The following is a 20089-nucleotide window of genomic DNA, read 5'->3' on the forward strand; positions in this document are numbered from 1 at the left end:
GTAATAAGTTTAATTGTATCAAGTTCGATTAAAATCCATAATGAAGCATTATTTGTGAACAATAAAAATATCATTGCCACCGTTTTAATATAGAAATTAGGAAAATTTTACTACCTACATTATTATTACGTAAATCTATGGATACAGTTTTTTTATAACTATAATTAGATATATAATTTTATGTTGATTCCCAATTTTGTAAACAGAAAATGGTAAATGGCATATTTTATAATTACCTATGAAATTAGATAAAAACGATCATTGATACAACTTGATCACCTATTTACAAAAAATCATGTACCTATCAGTAATTTTTTTTAAATTTACGTAAATATATATTAAGTTTTTAAGTTTGTACTTTTTGACCACACGGTATACCGTGGTCCATGCAACGATACGCTACGGTGTTACATTCCGAATGTCCTTGTTTTGTTCCGAATATCCACTTTTCGGAGCCAGCGCTGAGAATGATCCGTATATCCACATTGCTTACTTGTAAATAAAACGCATTTTCTCTTAGTTTAATGAATTATACTAATATATTATTCATCAAATCTCTTTTTGGATAATGTGGCAATCATAAAAAGGAGACAGGGTGCTTGATATATGTACTGATATTTAAATATAAGACAGGGAACTTTGTTTTTCGTTTCCTGAACAATCGACAATTGGTCTATTCGGAAAACAAGTACTATGGCGACGCAATATCATCCGTAATTATTTCAAAAATTAAGGCTGAAATTGCAGAAGCTAGTTTTGTTTCTATAATGATAGATGAAACACCAGATATTAGCCGCCGTGAACAGTTAACAACCATTTTGCGATACGTTTCAAATAGAAGAACGATTTTTAGATTATGTAGACGTCAGTTCAGAGAGAACTGCCATTGTTTTGAGTTCACATGTATTCTCCATATTAGAAAAGTTTAATTGTAGTGAAAAATTGGTAGCGCAAAGTTATGATGGGGCTGCAGTAATGTCTTCAGAATTAAACGGAGTTCAATCAAAAGTTCGAGAAAAATGTTCTATGGCCATATTTGTACCGTGCCATGCTCATATTTTAAATTTAGTTTTATCTAGATCCGTTGAAAATGTTGCGGAATGTAAAAAAATTTTTGGACACATTAATAAATTAGTGAGTTTTTTTAATACATCTACAAAGAGAAGTGCATTGCTCAATGAAATAATGGATCGCCGTCTTCCAAGTGTTGCATCGACCAGGTGGCACTACCACTCTCGTATACTTAATGTAATACATGACAATAGATCTGATTTCATAACGACATTCGAGACAATACAGAATAATTCTTCTAAATGGGATGAAGATTCTTTAACCTTTGCAGATGCATATGATAGTAAATTTAAAGAATTTGAATTTAACTTTTACTTAGGAATATTCTCCGAAATCTATGCCCGAACGGATATTTTATTTAAAATTATTCAAAGTAGAACTGTAAACATTGCTTATTCCATTAAAAAAATTAACGAATTTTAATTTATATAATAAATATAAAAACCTCTGTGAACCACCAAAAAAACGTCGCAGAAATGAATTAAATGATGAGCAATATTTTAAAATCATTTTTAAGGAGGTTTGCGATAACATTTTAATGTAAATGAACGATAGATTTGTTTCATTTGAAAAATTAAAATTTTTAGAATTACTTGAACCGACGCTATTTAAATTGTTTAAACGAAAATTTCCAGATAAACTATTTGAATCCCTGAAAAACAGTTATTCTGGTATTTTTGATTCAAATTTGAGAGAGTTGTTCGAATATTTTAAAAACAAATAATGTCTAGTGGAAGCTTTCTCACAGACTTATAAACTAGTCAAATTATTTTTAACGCTACCGACCACGACAGCGACGGCAGAAAGGAGTTTTTCTACTCTAAAACTTGTCCACACATATTGTCGAAATACTCAAAATCAAACTAGATTATCGAATCTTTCAATTATAGCTATTGAGAAAGAATTATTAATTAAATTAAAACGTGGGCAAACATTTTATGATGATGTTTTAAAAAAAAATCTGCAGAAAAACAGACGAATTGACTTAGAGTACAAATGATCATATAGTAAGCCTTTATATTAATTACCTACTGAAATATCTTGAAGTGTTTTGAATGGCAAAATGACAACAACGGCTTTTTTCAAAGCCACCAATGATATTTTTTTGGGCGTATGTTACGTGTATGAATGTTTATGAAAATACATAATTTAAACTCATCGCTCAATTTTATACCGTCGGTGAGCTATTGAAATTTCAACGATTCAGTGAGTCGTTGTCATTAGTGTGCACATATTATTATTCATCAGTACTAATATCGTAAGTATTATCTTCTTATTTCCTGTAAGTATACCTTACAAGTGTGCTATTTTTCTCTGATATCTACAGCCTACCTCTTCCCAAAAGTCACCCTTCGCCACTGAAATCTAGTCACCAGATCAGGCGCAGAGTTGTCAACTTAGCATTTTTTAATACTTATATGTTCATCTAACTTACAAAATACGCGTCTGGCTTATAGCGTTAAATCTAGCAGTTTTCGGTAACGCAAATAGGGTAAAAATTCTGATGATCTGGGATGTCCAGAGTGTTGGTTATGGTCGGTATCGATACAAGTACCATATCGAAAGAAAAGTAGGTATTGATACTTTTTTGGCAAAGATACAACTACGAGCTAAGCTTTTAGATAGCTGGGCCATTTACACAGGTTGGACGAGTCACGCATGACAAAGAAACAGACATTCGGGAAGCCGTCAGGAAAACGACGACCTGGTCGACATAATATAAGATGGAGAGACAGATTCGAGTTGGATTTAAAGACCTTATGCATCCTCAACTGGAGGAGAGTCGCTTTGGATACACCTGGATGGAGACAAATGCCAGGGAGAGCATTTTCCGATGACTTACCATAATGTCGCTATAGGATTGGTTTGTCGAATATCCGTTATTGTCGAAATCGACCTGTTAATGCAGAATGATTTTTTGTATATAAATGGACAAGAACCTTCCTTTTCTTTAAATTACTTTGTAGTGGTAATGAATACATCATTCGTATGCTGTAAAAATAACAATTTAAATATCTCCAGTATTTAAACATTGGATTATGAAATTTGTTTTTCGTATCCAGAACATTTGGTTTATTCGGCAAACCAATCCTACAGCGACGTTAAATTATAAAAGAATTCTGCTTTTGTTTTTAATAACATATTAATTGAATGTTATGACTTATGACTTAGGATAATATATATTATTTAATACATTTCATCATGATAACTATTTATTAGATACCGTAATAGGTATTTATGTAATAAAAATTAACATCGAGCTATTATCTGTAACAATAAAACCATACGAGAGGTCCGACTGTGAAGCTTTTAGTTAGGGAAGTAAATGAAAGTACCAATAACCAATAAAAATATAATTGACCATACACATCTTTACGACCACATTATTGGTAATAGGGTATTATTGATTCAAACGATCCAAACCATTAGGGTCACCCCATGCAACCCACATCCCAACACGGGCCCCAGTCTAGGATCTTTGGGGGGTCTCCCTACCTAGAGGAATTGCAATGCCGGTAGGTAGTCAATTATTTATCAATACCGAAATACCGGTTTCAAAATTCCAAAATACTCGTATTTCCACGTAGGTATATGTTTTACAAAAATGAATTTAATGTTATTTTTTCATTAAGTATTTAAATACTTACTCCTATATTATTTATAAGTTTTATGCTGCCAAAACGCAAATATATTGGCGAAAATTTCATTAATATAAAAACAAAATCCTTCAATTATACTTATAGAATTGTCGCGATGAATTTACATACTTATTTCGAAAAAGAAAACATGCATTGCAAATATTCCATCATTATCAAGTCATCATCATCATCATCATCAGGGGCGTGACAACCCGATGTGGGTCCTGGCCTCCTCCAACAGCTCCATCCACCTGTCCCTATCCAGTGTGGCCGCTTTCCAATTTGGTACCCCCAGAATACGGCAGTCACTGGCAGCTCCATCTAACCAGCGAATCTTTGGCCTCCCTCTTCTTCTACGTCCTATTGGATTGCTGGACATCACTCTCTTTGCCGGTTCATTGTCATTCATACGGTGCACATGACCTAGCCATCGCAGTCTCCCAATCTTAATTGATTGAACTGCGCTGCAATCTTCGTACAGTCCGTAGAGCTCAGCATTATATCTTCTCCTCCAATTGGTGCCATCCCTGATCGGTCCATATATAGGGCGGAGAATTTTTCTTTCAAATATGTTCAGGGCTCGTTCATTTCGCAGAGTTAATGTCCAGGTTTCCGATGCGTAGGTGAGCACTGGCTTTACAAGTGTCTTGTAAAGAGTGCTTTTAGTTCGACGAGATAGTAAGCGGGACTTAAAATGTCTTAACAGACCAAAGTAGCATTTATTCGCAGACATGATTCTCTTGTTGATTTCTTCTGTAATATCATTATGTCGAGTTACAAGAGATCCAAGGTATATGAAACTGTCAACCGTATCAAACTTGTACGCACTAATATCTAACTTTGGTGCGACTTCTCGTGGTGTGACATAGACAGGCATGTATTTAGTTTTTGCCTCGTTTATTTGTAAACCCATTCTTTTGGCAGAGGCTTCTAGTGCTGTGAATGCCTTTTTCAGCGCCAATTCTGACATGGCAATGATGTCGATATCATCGGCATACGCCAGCAGCTGCATAGGCTTAGTAAATATTGTGCCGCTGCCACGGGCATCAATCTTTGCATCCCGTATCGCCTTTTCTAGCGCAATATTGAAAAGAAGGCATGCCAGAGCGTCACCTTGCCTTAGGCTATTCAGTGATACAAATGGCTCAGATATTTCCGCTTGAAGCTTTACCCGGCATTGTACTGGTGTCATTGTCATCTCTACAAGTTTACTTATTTTCGTCGGAATTTCAAATTCTCGCATTGCTTCGTATAGCCGGTATCGATTAATGCTATCATAAGCTGCCTTAAAATCGATGAACAGGTGATACGTGTTAATATTGAATTCAGTGGTCTTTTCTAGAATCTGCCTTAGAGTGAATATTTGAGTAACACATGATCTCCCTCGTCGAAAGCCTCCTTGGTAGTGCCCGAGTATTCATTCTACAATGGGTTCCAGCCGCTGGAATATCAGAATAGACAACAGTTTATATGCAGAGTTAAGGAGTGTCACCCCTCTGTATATAAACATTGTGCTGCCAATAACCATATTTAGTGACGCTGCACAGTTAATAAGTCGGGTACCATTGTCATTACTTTCATTGTGAAGACTATGTTTTCCGACAATGGCAGTGTAGATCTCCTCCCGTCCTATTTTGGCATTTAGATCACCGAGTATTATTTTGACATAGTGATTTGGGCAACTGTTGTACGTGCTTTCTAACGCATCGTAGAAGTCCTCTTTTTCCTCATCCGACTTATCCTCTGTAGGGGCATGTACACTTATAAATGAGTAATTGAAGAAACTTCCTTTAATTCGCAGTCGCATGATCCTTGGGTTGACTGGTTCGAACCCAATAATTAAATGTTTCACTCGTTTGCTTACGATGAATCCAGTCCCAAAGTGATGTTCACTATCATGGCAGCTATATAGTATAGTGCAGTCTCGTTTCTCCATCACTCCTTGACCTATCCATCGCATCTCCTGTAGGGCCGTAATATCATATTGGTATTTTATGAGTTGTTCTGTAAGGAGTTTTAGTGCTCCTGGTCGATAGAGTGATAATCATTATCAAGTGGTAATTGATAATTTCGACTAATTCTATTTTCAAAAAGCCTTCATCTTTGACCAATGACAAATAACTTGATTTATATCTTCATTGTCGCTTCCGCAATGACATTTACGATCATTTATGGTTATACCTTATACTAAACTTAAGGGTATACATAACCTCTATGGTTATACTAAAGCGAGCTAGGGATGTTGCAAGGACATCAAACATTGAGCGGAGCATATATAAACTCCAGATACATTATACCTACATTATAACTTATACAAACATTTTTTCAATTACATATTAAAATAGCTAAAACTAAAACAGAAAATACGCTAAAGGGTACTAAACTTACAACAAATCGTAATATAGTAGAGAAACTAAATAAAGCTTACAACCCTTTCTAAACTCACCACCTGACTTCATTTCACATCTGACGATTCCATAATGGTGTGTTGTATTGCGTGTTCATTGTCGCTGGGGTGTACTAGCTAGTGACGAAGGAAAATCTCTGATGTTTCCCCGAAATTTTATAAGGCCAATTCTCTCTAATTCAGAATTTTCTAGACTATTCGGTCTCATCAAAAAATAACCTTTATAACATGAGTTCGTAATTCGCTTTGGCCATTGACTTTTTAAACACAACTTGACTTACCTATATTTTTTAAAGTACTTATTTACTTTTAAGTACTTTTCTAAGTACCTACCTACTGTGTATTTAAACGTCTGCTCACGACCTTGGATGTTTGTAACGTGGTCGTACCAATGTACCCCAAAGATTCGGCGGATACATCGATTCTCAAAGCTCAAAAGCCGAAACTTTTGAAGCTTAGTAAGATGCCATGTCTCACAGCCATACATGAGCACAAGTAGCACGCACGCGTTGAACAAACGGCATTTGGTCCTCACAGAATACAGCTTTGACCTCCATGCGACCTCCAAGTTGGCTGAATGCATACCCCGCCATACCCATGCGGATTCCAAGCTCACTAGAAATACCACCATCGTCGGCAACCGTGGCACCCAAATATTTAAACCTGGACACCAGCTCGACGGGCAAACCGGAGACCCGCAAAGGAGTGTCGGCGTCAATGCATGCCGCCATTATTTATGACAGACAACGATTGGATCTAAGCGCGCATCCCTCTACCTAACCATTCCATTTCTATAAATATCCAGTCAGTATCACACTGGAGTAAACCCGCCTGATCGGCAACAGTTGAATCCGGGGGCGCGTTTCTCTACCATTACCCCACTTCACCACTACACCGCTACTAGTACATTAGTAGCAAAGTGTGACCTTAGATCAGAGCAGCACTGGAATAAAACAAGTTTTTATGTAAGGAATAATAATTATTTATAGTATGTTGATTATGTCACTATGTTTCAATGCTGCCAAGTTATAGTATTTTAATGTTTCCATTGTTACCAATTCAATCATAATAAAATGTAAGTACCTAAAAACTTTCTAAAATCACCGACAAGTGCCTGTATTTAGGTTTTAATTGACCAATCTCATTTCACATACACACTATAACTTCATATTATTATGATTATTTTTAGGGAAACGATTTATTTAGTAAATATAATTAATATATTTACTAAATAAAATTTTGGACATTTCCTAGAAGGATTTATAATAAAATGAATATTCGTCGGTGTTTTGTAAAAAGGGCGAATCAACCATTTTGGCGAAATCGAGATTTTAATGAAAATACAATATGTACCCCACCAGCTTTGTTGTGTAAAAACGGCGAATTTTTATCTCCACAGGAAAGTACTTAAAAACGATAATCGACTAAAATTAAATTAATTAAAATTACGAAATAAAAAGCAAATGTGACATATTAGGCCTTTTAAAATATTATATGATAATACCTATTATAATGACAGTATTCTTTCTAAGCTTTATTATAAACTTGTTAGATATTTATAATCATCTACAGGTAAAAAACAAATAAATGTCAAAAGTTAAAAATCCTCCTCTTGTAAAGTAGCATTTTGGTTAATTATTCACCCTTTTTACAAAACACCGACGAATGTGTATATGCAAAGATATTGGGCCACTAAACTAGAGGGAAATTTTTAATGTTTCTTTGGCGTCTAATACTTAGTAGGTCATACCTACCTACATTCTACTTTCTTGGGTTCAAAACTTGATACAATTATGCGCGTAGAGGTTAACGTTTGTTGGGTGTTACTGAAAACACATTATTTCGTGTTGTAATGATTAAATTTTCATTTTATCGTGGAAAGTCACCATGTTTATAGAAAATGTAATATAACTTATAGAAGAAAATGTGAAGCACTAACTAATAAAATTAGGTATTCAATTAATACACATGTTTTACGAATGTAGCATTCTTTATTAAATATGCATACTTTTAAACAAACTTAGACCTAGATTCTTTAACTAGCTCTGCTGTGGTGATTTAGAATCAGGTTCACAAAATAAATAAAAGTGTTTCTTTGGTTCATCGAACTATCCAAATTATTTGTTTTTCTTATTTGTAGGAAGTTTAAATGGAGTGCCGCTGGTTTAAAATTACCTTGTTGCTTAAGGGGGGACATGCTCAGCGTAGGTCAAAATGGAGCTTTTATTGCATTTTCAAAGCACGATCCTTGAAATTCCTTAAACGTTGTAGATAATCTCTAAATATATAAAAATCTCGTGTCACGGTGTTTGTGGTCGAACTCCTCCGAAATGGCTCGACCGATTTTTATGATTTTTTTATGTATATTTGATAGGTATGAGAATAGGTCAACAAGTATATTTCATACCGCTAGGTGATTAGGGTATCTCTATCCAGAAAAATTTTCTTTTATTTTTTTGACAATTTTTTTTTTGTATTTTTTTTATTATTTGGCATAAAAAATACTTATAACCCCAAATTTTCACTTTCCTACCTCCACCCTCCCATTTTTTAATCGCGATTTTATTATTTTTGTATGAACAAATTTAACCGTCGTTCGTATTTCAAGCAGCACGAAATTATTTATGTTGTTGAATGACAGATGGCGCTACGTCCGAGAAAAATTCAAGAAAAGCGTCGCGTCATTTTGACATTTCATTCGGCATATCACAACGCAGTGCGTGCAAAATTTTGTACAATTTATTTTTATTTATCAATTTTTATGTGCGTGTATTACAGTGCACAATGCCAGCAAGACGCAAGGGGGGCCATTTTTAGGCCGTCGAACGAATAAAGCAACAAACATGCGAAATAGTAGAGCATAAAAAACAGACGAACAAATCCAACAAGATAACAAAAACGTGCGTGTAAGCATGTCGCAATTGCGTGCATCTCAATCACAAGAGGCACGAGCTGAACGAAATCAACAACGACAGTTGGAACGGAGCCAAACGCGCCGGTTTGTAGTTAACACACGCAGAGCAAATGACCGACAACGCCAACAAGTACATCGAACATTTACATCCGCTTCGTTCCTTCGTTCCTTCGTCTCGCATTCGAGTACGAGCCAGATATTGAATATTCCGCTCATCCGAAAGTGTTGATTGGTGCTATGGACAAAGAATATCTCCATTGTCATGCGCTCAAATTCAAACATGAGTCAGCCGGGATGTGTTGCGCATCAGGAAAAGTGCAACTACCAGAAATTGAGATACCACCAGAACCATTGAACGGCTTGCTCATCGGCACGGATCCAGATTCAAACCTGTTCCTGAAGTCCATTCGCACATTCAATTCATGCTTCCAAATGACTTCGTCCGGAGCAACAGAAATAGTTCACAATACTGCGGAAAATGGTCAACAATTCTATTCTACATTCAAAATCAAAGGCCAAGTATACCACAAAGTAGGCTCATTGCTGCCAATGCCAAACGAACCACATACATTTTTACAAATCTACTTCAGGACATCAATCATGTGGATGCACGTTGCGGCTACAATAGCCTCAATTCGCCTAATGCCAGGCGCATCGTCGGCGAACTGGACGCCCTGTTGAATGAGCACAATGAATTATTGAAATTCTTCAAAGCACACATGCACGAATTGCAAAGTGACAATCACGCTATTGTCATCAATCCTGATAAAACACCAGCTGGAGAGCACGTACGTCGATTCAATGCGACTGTTGTTGACGACATTGCTGGAATCATGGTTTGGCGACCGCACATCGACCCGAGAAATCGTGATTCGAAGAAGAAACAATAATCTGGAGTTCATCGTTGACACACACCGTTCATATGACGCTCTCCAATATCCACTAATTTTCTGGAAGGGACAAGACGGATATTGCATAAGCATTGAACAACGAGATCCTGTCACAGGTAATTCATTCATTATGAACATCATTACTCATTTTGAATTGAGAAAATGAATGGTTGATGTTTTTTTGTTTTTATCGGTGGTCATCGTCTACAGCGGTCTATTCCTCTTTCTGTCATAGTTCCCATCCCCACACACTTACGATACATTCGTTATTTTTTATTTAACAACCAAAATATTCACTAGAAACAGCGCTCGAAATGGAAAAATTTACGAACCGGAGCGCTCGACAGTTTTCTGAAGATTTTTACATAGTAAAGTTATCAAAGTTTATGTGTTTTTTTCATAAAAATAAATGTTAGATTTTCTATTATATGGCCTATCCAGCTCAGACGGTCAAATTATCTATTCCACAAGACGAAGCGAAAATTTTACCGATTTCACGAATAGGAACGGCGCTCTGGTGCGTTCCGGTTCATTTCGAGCCCTGACTAGAAATAATTTATATGGCAGAACAACGTTTGCCGGGTCAGCTAGTCTATTTATATAATTTTGAAGCCTTATTATCCTTTATATTAGACTTCCTGAATTAGTTAACTCCAGGTCCATGCCACTACGTGAACCACAGTGGATATTAAGCCATTTCCACACTGGCAACAAGTTGCTGGCAACCTCATTAAATTTTACAATACTTACCATAATTGCTTAATAAATTTTACGATAATTAATTTTGTGTATTTTATGTTTGTGTATCACGCATTGTCGGCCATATTTGCGGCCTTTCTGATTGCCGTGATTTGTACACATCTTCCTTCCTGTCTTTTTTTATTCGTAGAAACAAACAGTATTTTTTATTAGTTATATGAAGTTGGCCTTGAATCTGTAATAAAATAATACACAATTAAAAGATTTTGAAATAGAAAAAAACACATTTCCAAGCTTTCAGCCGTGCTCACTCATGAATGTCATTCGTCATTTAGATAAGTATATACACATTTTGATGTTATCTTGCAAAGTGCGAATGTAATGTTTTCAAATAATTGATATGGATTAATTATACCATCGTATTATTTTCTCGAAATCATAAACATACTATAATAGTATTTGAGTATCAACCTATGTTCAATTTGAATTGGGTTATAATAATAATATACCCGTATATATATCAATAGTATGTTTGCTACAAAATCCACCCAAGTTATCAGTACGTACTTGCACAGGTTTGATTAAAAACTATGATGAAATTAACATTTTAAAAATATTAATTCATAATATTATTTTGACAGCCCTGTTTTCTGATCGGCGTACATATTGCAGATGTTTATAAAATAATAATATTGTTCAGCGGCAGACAATATCAATAATAATATTAATATTTCTTGAAATAAAATCTCCGATGATTAGTGATTTTTGCGAAAAGATCGATTTAAATTAACGTACTTACGACGCCGAGGTCCTTTTTATACTAAATTATATTTGAATGTCGGCTCTTCAGCCCCCCCCCCTTAAGAACAAGTTGAATCGTCTGAGTTGAATGATATTAAAATCATTAAATTTATAGTATTATAATAATATGAAATAGTAAGTAAGTTATATTGGTGACGCTTAGTTCATGAACAAGGGTTTTTTAATCTGTGTGTAGTAACACAACTAGATGGGGTAGATAAATAGGGGTAGATCAATAAAATAATATTGAGTAGGTACCTACTCCTAGGTACCTTGAAATAGTCGAAAACACACCGATTATTAACAATGGTACTTACATAATTATTAATTGTAACTTAGGGTGTCGATGGATTAAAGAAAATCATGGGCTTGAAATAGCCCGGAGCGCACGTTCCGGTTCATGAAATCCCCAAAATAATCGTTCCGTCTCGTGGAAAAAAATATTTTGATCGTTTAAGCTAGATAGGCCATATAACAAAAAATCGAATAAGTACACTTATTTCTATAAAGTATACATATACCTACTTAATTAGATAACTATGGTAATATTTCAGTAAAATTATCAAGCGCTCCGGTTCGTAAAAAAAATCCATTTCGAGTGCTGAAGAAAAGAAATTTTATTGTCTTTAGCGTGATATCATAGAGAGGGGAGTTATGCATACATAACACCTTAAAACTAATAAATAAGTAGTGACATCCACTTTTTATGACAGCACCCATATGTACGCATTAGAAAGTAAGTAGGTATTAAACAAAAAGCGCCATGCCAAGTAAAGTAAATACAAATATCTTAAAAGAAATCCAGTAAACTAAGTAGACCCAAGTTTGTGAATTTATACAACATTGTTTTCTTTAACTCATTCTTACGCAAGTGGAGTATAACATTATGTAGGTAGGTACTCATTAGAAATCCTGAACAACACATGTACAGGATTCCAAAAATAATTAATTATGAAACTATATTATAAATATATACGATATTATTGTATTTCATACAGATGTTTTCACCATACATACAAATTACCGCTCAATATCTATATAATAATATATATACCTACTGTTTTCGTTTATATATACCTAATAACCTAAGTACCTACTGTACGAGAAATATTTAGTAAGAAATTTCTAGGAAGAAAATGTTCATACAGTAGGTTAGTGGTAAGTATTCATTTTACTCAAATATTTGTTTTCTGTCTGTAACCACAACTACCAGTATAGCATGGCAACGTTGTTTCATTATCTGCTGAAAAAAATCAGTATTTCGCAAACTTTTCCGGAGTCTATTAATTAAAATAAAATATAACTACTATTAGGATCAGGTGAATGTCATAATTTCGCCAGCCAAGGGCCAAGTGTCATTCATAAACATATGCCAGATAGGATAAGAACATATTAATCTAGATGCCAGAAAATAAAAACTAAATTATAATTATCAACATTGTTTTCACGAGAACAAAGATTGAAAACGAATTTATTGTTTCATAAATCACAGGTAATAAATAAGCCGTACAATTAAAAAAAACAATGCAAGTACAAAAGGACACAATGTCGAAAAATACTAATACTAATAACTAAATGTCAGATGCAGATTTTGAAAGCCGGATACATGTTCAAAAATTATATATCTGGCAAGAAAAACGCCAACTGGCCGGGACTCGGTCAATAATTGCTGGCTGAAGAATTCCCCTAATTCATTCAACTATTTTTTGATTCTTCGGTATTTCCACCAAATTTTATTGACGTCCTGAAGATTGTCGATCGAGCGGCTTTGTGCAAATGTACAAATATTCGCACGCGCAAAATGCGCGTGTGAAAATGTTCTGACAATCAAATAATCAAGTGTGGCCAAGTTTGGGAGATATTTTAACTGTTCTATCGGAAATAGCGACACGGTATCTTGTAGAATATGTATTTTTGAAGTTATATTTGTTTTGGCGCGTTTGGGAAATCAGATCGGAGGGTATTTTTGGCGTGTGATATGTAAGACATAATTTATTTTTTCACACGAAAAAAAACCCACTCGATTGGATTCGAACCTGTTCGGTTATCAGCCTTTTCGCTACAGTATGATACTGCAATCGTGACGATTATACAGTATAATATTATAGTTTAGAATTGTTCCGTTGCCTAGGCAGCAAATTTATTATAGTCAGCCATTTGCAATTCCTTACGTAAATAAACGATTAAACGTCAGAGTGACAGTTGGTACTATAAAAATAAAAACAACGAGAAACCATTATATAATTTAGTAATATAAGTTAACGTGTATAGAAATAAACCAACGGCGTTCCAATAACCGGTCCTTTTTCTTGAGTGTGTAATTTAACAAGATAATTAAGAGCTAGTCAAATAATCTAGTTTATCACAAGTTTTGTTTTGTTACGCCAAATAAGTATAACTTCTAACGCGCGTTCATAAGTACACACACCGATTTTTTTTTATTTTAATTAATTATAGGATGTGGACTGTCTACAACTACATTTAATTGTAAGTATAGCAATGTTGATCATAGGAAGATCATATTGATACCTCCACGTTTCTACGTGTATGGAGGACCCCTTTAGAGTAAAGTACGAGCAAAGCTATGGATGCCACATTCATGTTTCTTATAGTCCGCTAAGCCAAATTTCCGTCTATCGCCGCTCGGTGAAATATTTAAAAAAAAAAACCATACCTAATTTTGTTTCTTTGGGGCACAATTCCCCGAATTCGCTGTAGCTCTCAACTACCTGGATGGAATGTGACCTGAATGACCCTTAAGGTAAGGCCCAGGTAGAGGCCAAGCATTCCGCCGCGGGCGAGAATGACAGAGAGGGGTGAGCGTTCAGGGTTAGATTGAGAGAGACAGCGATAAAGCCAAAAATGGGACATAACCGATGGTCCAATCTGGCAGGTTAGTAAGCTGAGGTCGGAGGTGGGCACCACGTCTCGCCGTATGAATTATAATTTTGCTGTTTACCTACTTTCTTTAAAAATCAATTTCTGTGTCGACAGGAATTGACCGGAGTCAAAAGTGATCGAGTACGTACCGACTTCTCGTATCAGTTAAGTGACGTGACTCACGATTTGTTTATTTTTCGTTGGCTACACAAGGCGCTCAGAGCTGTCTGAAGAATTTGAAAATCGAGGAAATTAACCCAGATAACCCTTCTATAAATAATAGTGTAGCCGTGCGATCACTGCGAAAAAAATATAAATGAATCAACTGTGAAAATTTAATTAATATTCAGCAAACTTTTGACCGACCTTTAATCTCGAATGTGCCTGTAACTTTATAAACTGTGAAAAACTTAATAATTGTGTACCTGTGTGTTGTGTTGTGTATGTTACCTTACTGTGAACCATAATTACTAATAAAACCGTTGACCTTTGCGTCGATTAATTGGTGCGTTCATCATTTTTATCATCCCGGCATCCTACATCTTAACCCAACTAACAAGACTAACCTTACACTGAACGTGCTCTACGAACACCAAACCCAGCTTCGATTGACCGCCCTGAACAATTTACCATCACTGAGCTAGTCGAAGGGTGGAAGCTGGTCGTGTAACTTACACGTATCGACCGACGGCGCGCTACCAAGGGCGTCATTAACGACAGGTTGACCGGAGAGCTGAGTGCGGAGGTCGAATCGGGCTGCGCGGCCCCGACTCCCCTCCCTACCCGAACTTCCGGGGTGTCAATATTATAGGGCTCAACAGAATAGAGGTTGCATTAAAAGTTTTTTTACCAAAAAATAATGTTAGCCACCTACTCAACTTATTAGGTCCATATTCTGGGTCCAAACACACAATGAAAAATAACATGTGAATTTGACAGACCTGGGATTGGACCGGACGCGTAACCGCTCGACCGAAGTGACATTTTGATGGCAATGGTCGTATTGCTTACTCTTACACGAACTGGCCAAGTATGATAAATCACGAAAAAATATTTTATATCAAAATATTTTTTATTAATAAAACTTTTTAAATTTTTAATAAACTATTTTTAAGCCATTTTTATAACTTGACAAAAAATATTCCAGCCAAGTGCTGTAACCCCTAAACGCAAGCCACTGGTGTGTCAATAAAAGAAAATTCTCAATTTGTAATAAAAAATATACTTATATAAAATTATAAATAAATATTATACTTATAAATTAATAAGTAAATACAATGCCCACAGTTTTTTTCACTTCCTGAACAATTTGATATTTGAGGGTTACGCCAATTGGCCTGTACGGAGAATGAATGAAATAATATGAAATGTATGAATACATATGAAAAAAGAGTGTATGAAACAGTTCGTTACATACAGTTCGTACATTCGTTATATTAGATTCAATATGAAATGTATTCATAATAATGATCGACATACATGTTGAGAGCCACTGCCGTAGATGAAATTAATAATAAGAGATATCGTCGGAAAATCAGTTCGTTAAAAGTATATTAGTCTGTGAGTTCGTTATTAGACGTCGGTCAGTTCGGATGTGCGACGTCGCTCGTCTTGTATAAGCTAGACGCTCACTTTCGCGGTGCCAGAGTATTTATTGCATTTAAATAAGGTGAGTCGGGGTAAGTGTGACATATAATTTAATGAGATGAATTTCAACGTGGTTCATAATGAATAGGCGTGTTCTAAACAGTTGAAAACTTTACCGTAGGGTCTACAAAAGCATTACAATTAATATGTACAGAAGGAACCCACTGTATATCTTACTATAATACGACATTTTAATATTTTTTGATCACTAGTCAGTTTGTTACACTTACCCCAATATTGGGGTAAGTGTAACTAAACTCATCTTTATTCCAAAAGTACTTCGAAACCATAATGTATTATATGCATAGAAAGGTAATATTTCATGTAATAAATATTGAGTCTTGAGTTAAAACTACAGTATAGAATTTCAACAAAATGGACTAAAACATTTTTTTGGGGTAAGTGTGTCATACTAATGTATGAAGCGCTAGTGATGTCCCGAAAGAAAATCGACGTATTTTTTATTAATTAACGTAGGTAGTTGACGGAAATCCGATGACACTAACGAGTTTACTTTTTAAAGGATCATGGGAAAAACTTGTTAGGTCAAGTTGACAGTCAACATCATATATCCATTGTGGACAATCCTTTAAATTCAGGTTGATGATTGTATTGTTTAAAAAGACAAGTTATAGTACCAATTGACTACAAAAGGATCGCAAACTTTTTTCAAACATATTCTACGGGTTGCGGTTCTTAGCATGGAACATGCTTTTGTCTTGATCATCCGGCCGGTATATTATAACAGTCGTTATGTTATTATTTGCTATTTAATAAAATGCAATTAAAACGATATTAATAGGTTTCACATTAAATAACTAACTTGTAAATCAAATTGGAAAAACGACACTTCTAGATATCTTCAAAAAAAGCCTTGAAAAACATCCCATAATAAGAATACAAATATATTATATATTTCATTGTGTATTAATAATAAATACAATTCAATTTGAGTTATCGATGACAGAACCGAAGGAGACAATGCCTGTTACTGGAATTTATCCATAATCCGCGCGCATCGTCCTGCCACTTGCAGTGTGCTTTACGCCATAGGTTTTCATTATTGTTATGGGTTACAGTATATATCATTATGTTTTAGACATAAATTAGAAGATGGCATTGGATTGTTTTTATTATTGATAGTTAAACATATTTATGTAAGTATTGTTTTATTTTGCATAAACTGATGTAGTATAATAATATAATGTGCATTGTGATTTCTATACAATATATCTAAAAATTTGAAGTAAGTACCTACTATATACTAAGCTGTTTTTCAAGATTTTTTTTGAGAAGATGGAATATGTACGCTATCTTTACCAATGAATTACATGGGTACTCAGATAATTACATTTTTGTGTGTGAAAGGGAAATGGAGATAAGTCCAACATCATTCGTTTTCAGGGGAGCCAATAGAAGATTTAGTTTTGAATAATATTGTATGGGAACTATTATGCTTGTGGATCGAATTTATGCGTTTTTGATTTGACTTGTCATTATTCATTATAGTTAATCTGCATAGCAATCGGTTTATGTTTTACCGACATATCTCCATTATCTCATTTCTCGGAAGGAAAATGGAGATAAATCGAACACATTAAAAAAATCTTAAATATACCTATCAAGTTAATCATAATGAACATATTATAATATACATGAATGAGAAAAGGGACAATTAATGATCTCTAGAATTTGCTGAATTAATACATCCCATACAGAAATATTGAAGTCTCCAAACAACCTGTTCAAAAACTCAACATTGTCTCTTGAAAAGTATTGGTTTTAGACTTATCTCCATTTTCCATTTGCATATAGATTTTTGTTTATTCAGTATAATTAATTGAGTGAATTTTTATAGGTATATAATAATGATATATTTTAGTGCATTTAAATAAAAAATATACTATTTGAAATAGCGTGTAATACAGTGCGTCATTGATAATAATTAATTATCCAAGACAATACACCGATGTCCTCTACTTCTTCGTGGTGAAAAGTCTACCATCAAGATGATGGCGCCAGCAGCTTTCCTGGTTATGCTCGTTGCATTATTGGGCACTCCTCACCTATCAGAGCAGAAGCGGCGTATTCAACGAGGTGAGAAAAGACATAATTTTAAATATTGTTTTGTTTTTTAGTATTGTTTGCACTGTTTGGTTTTTTTTAAATTTATTAATTTTTTCTCTTTGCAAATCTGGCATATTAATGTTTTCTATTTTATTATCTCTCAGTTGGCTAAATCATGTAAGCAAAGCGTGCGCGTTGCTCACATTTGGCTAAATTTATACACATTACATATTTACATAAACACGTCATACTAAACACATGCATTACAACATTTCATCGATATTTAATTAAGTGCTATAATTGCCTGCTCACTAAAATACTCTACTTTTTAAATACAGGGCTTCAAAAATCTACAGTTTCTCTCTATCTATATTTTCAATTATACTCAGGGCCGGCATTAGGTACCTATAAATATATTAATATGTACTGAGCGTAACAGAATGCCGAATAATGGTGCCAAAATAATATCAAAACTATTATATTATTATTTGTCAGTCTGTAACTACATATAACTGATATTGGCCATGATTATACTCCTATAATATTTTTTTTATAAAATGTATTTATCACATTAAAAATATTTAAAACTATTAAGTTCCTTATACGTTTCTTTTCTCAATCGATATCATTGATAATTATCTTATTACATGAGGAATTTATTGCCAAAAACCGATAAGTCTACATATACCGAAAATCTAATAAAAGGTGTATACATAGAACTACCTGTAAGCATCAGTGAGATAAAGTGAAAAAAATCGGTCTTTTAGACAAATATGCCAATTGATTACTGAAAACTATACCTACATAATGAATGAATAAATTGTAATACCCCATTTAAAATAAAAATACCAATGTTGCATTTATTAAAAAAAAATGTCTGTAACTTCAAAGCAACAGAGGGAGAACTGAAATAACCCACTCTTAATAACACATATAGTTAATGATTTGATTATATGACGCAAACATTCAAGTTCAATTAACTCGAAACTAGAATTTTTAACTTGTTCCTCCGTTGTTTTCAGTTGAAAAATAAAGATTTTAGCACTTGTGATCCTTTTGCATTGGATGTCCATAATATGCATGTAGGTATTTGTTTAATCAAATTGGCATATTGTTATAATTTGAAAATATAATACGAGTACAACAGAAACCCAACCACCTACGCTTGAAACACCAAAACGTCGTTTGTCACAAATATTGAATTGTGGATTTATCGGTTTCTGATAATAAACGCCTAAACGTACAATGATAATACATTATAATATAATGAGAATGAAACATGTGTAGTAATATTTTTTAAATATGTAGTGAATAACAATAAATGATAAATAGAGTTTAAAAATCATCACCAAGTAAACGTTGATTCTTTTGAAAACCCTAATAAAATCTTTTAATAGGTCCCTATCTAATCCTTTGTAACTATAATTTATATTCATAACCACGTATTTAGTTTCAATTGATAAGCAGCCTGCTGTTGTAGGCTTACCATATTTTTTTTCTAAAACAGGATAGAATAAAATACATGGAATTATCAATTGAATGACAAATTCCAAAATTTGAATTGTTTAATCGTTTGTTTTTGACCATTTATAATATTGAAAAACTCGATATTTTTCTAGAAGGTAATCTAATGTTTTGAATATGATATAAATAAATAATATTACGTCAAAGTAAGAAAGAAAATTTTCGACAACCTTGTTTTTGCACTGTCTTAACCCTTCACTGCATGATTTTTTTTTTTGAAAAATTTTATTTTTTCTTGGTGTCAAAATGCTTTGTGAATGAAAGAAAAATAATAATTTTTTTTTTTCGAAAATTTCATTAAATTTTGTATGTTACTGCGTGATGTCGCAGATTTACGACATTAGGAAAAGTTACATTTCCGTATGACAAAATACAAAACTAAATAATAACAATTATAAAAAACTAATGTACACACCTTATTTGATGTGTATTTATTTTTATTCAACCAATTTCAATCTTCTGTACATTTTTTTTTATTTATTTACAAATGCGGATTTTCGCGTACATACGAATTCGTCAACTGTCAAAGCAGAAATGCATAGACTATAAT

General features: G+C 34.1%; 1 protein-coding gene across 2 annotated transcripts in view; it reads left to right on the forward strand.

Annotated features, from left to right (window-relative positions):
* The first annotated feature begins 15863 nt into the window (after window positions 1-15863).
* The window catches only part of LOC147064251 (vascular endothelial growth factor receptor 1-like), a 39558-nt gene continuing 35332 nt past the window's right edge, over window positions 15864-20089 (forward strand). Inside the window, exons 1-2 of one of the 2 annotated variants that reach the window (XM_085958520.1) lie at window positions 15864-15970; window positions 17807-18045. In XM_085958520.1, coding sequence (XP_085814646.1) covers window positions 17958-18045 — 88 coding nt within the window. In that variant the 5' untranslated portion in view covers window positions 15864-15970; window positions 17807-17957. The remainder of the gene's footprint in view (window positions 15971-17806; window positions 18046-20089) is intronic. The other variant, XM_085958521.1, reaches the window with a different exon arrangement.

This window comes from Rhyacophila brunnea, unplaced genomic scaffold (assembly GCF_057557595.1).
Source record: "Rhyacophila brunnea isolate RB1 unplaced genomic scaffold, BYU_Rbru_1.0 scaffold_8, whole genome shotgun sequence".
In the NCBI taxonomy this organism is placed as follows: Eukaryota; Metazoa; Arthropoda; class Insecta; order Trichoptera; family Rhyacophilidae; genus Rhyacophila; species Rhyacophila brunnea.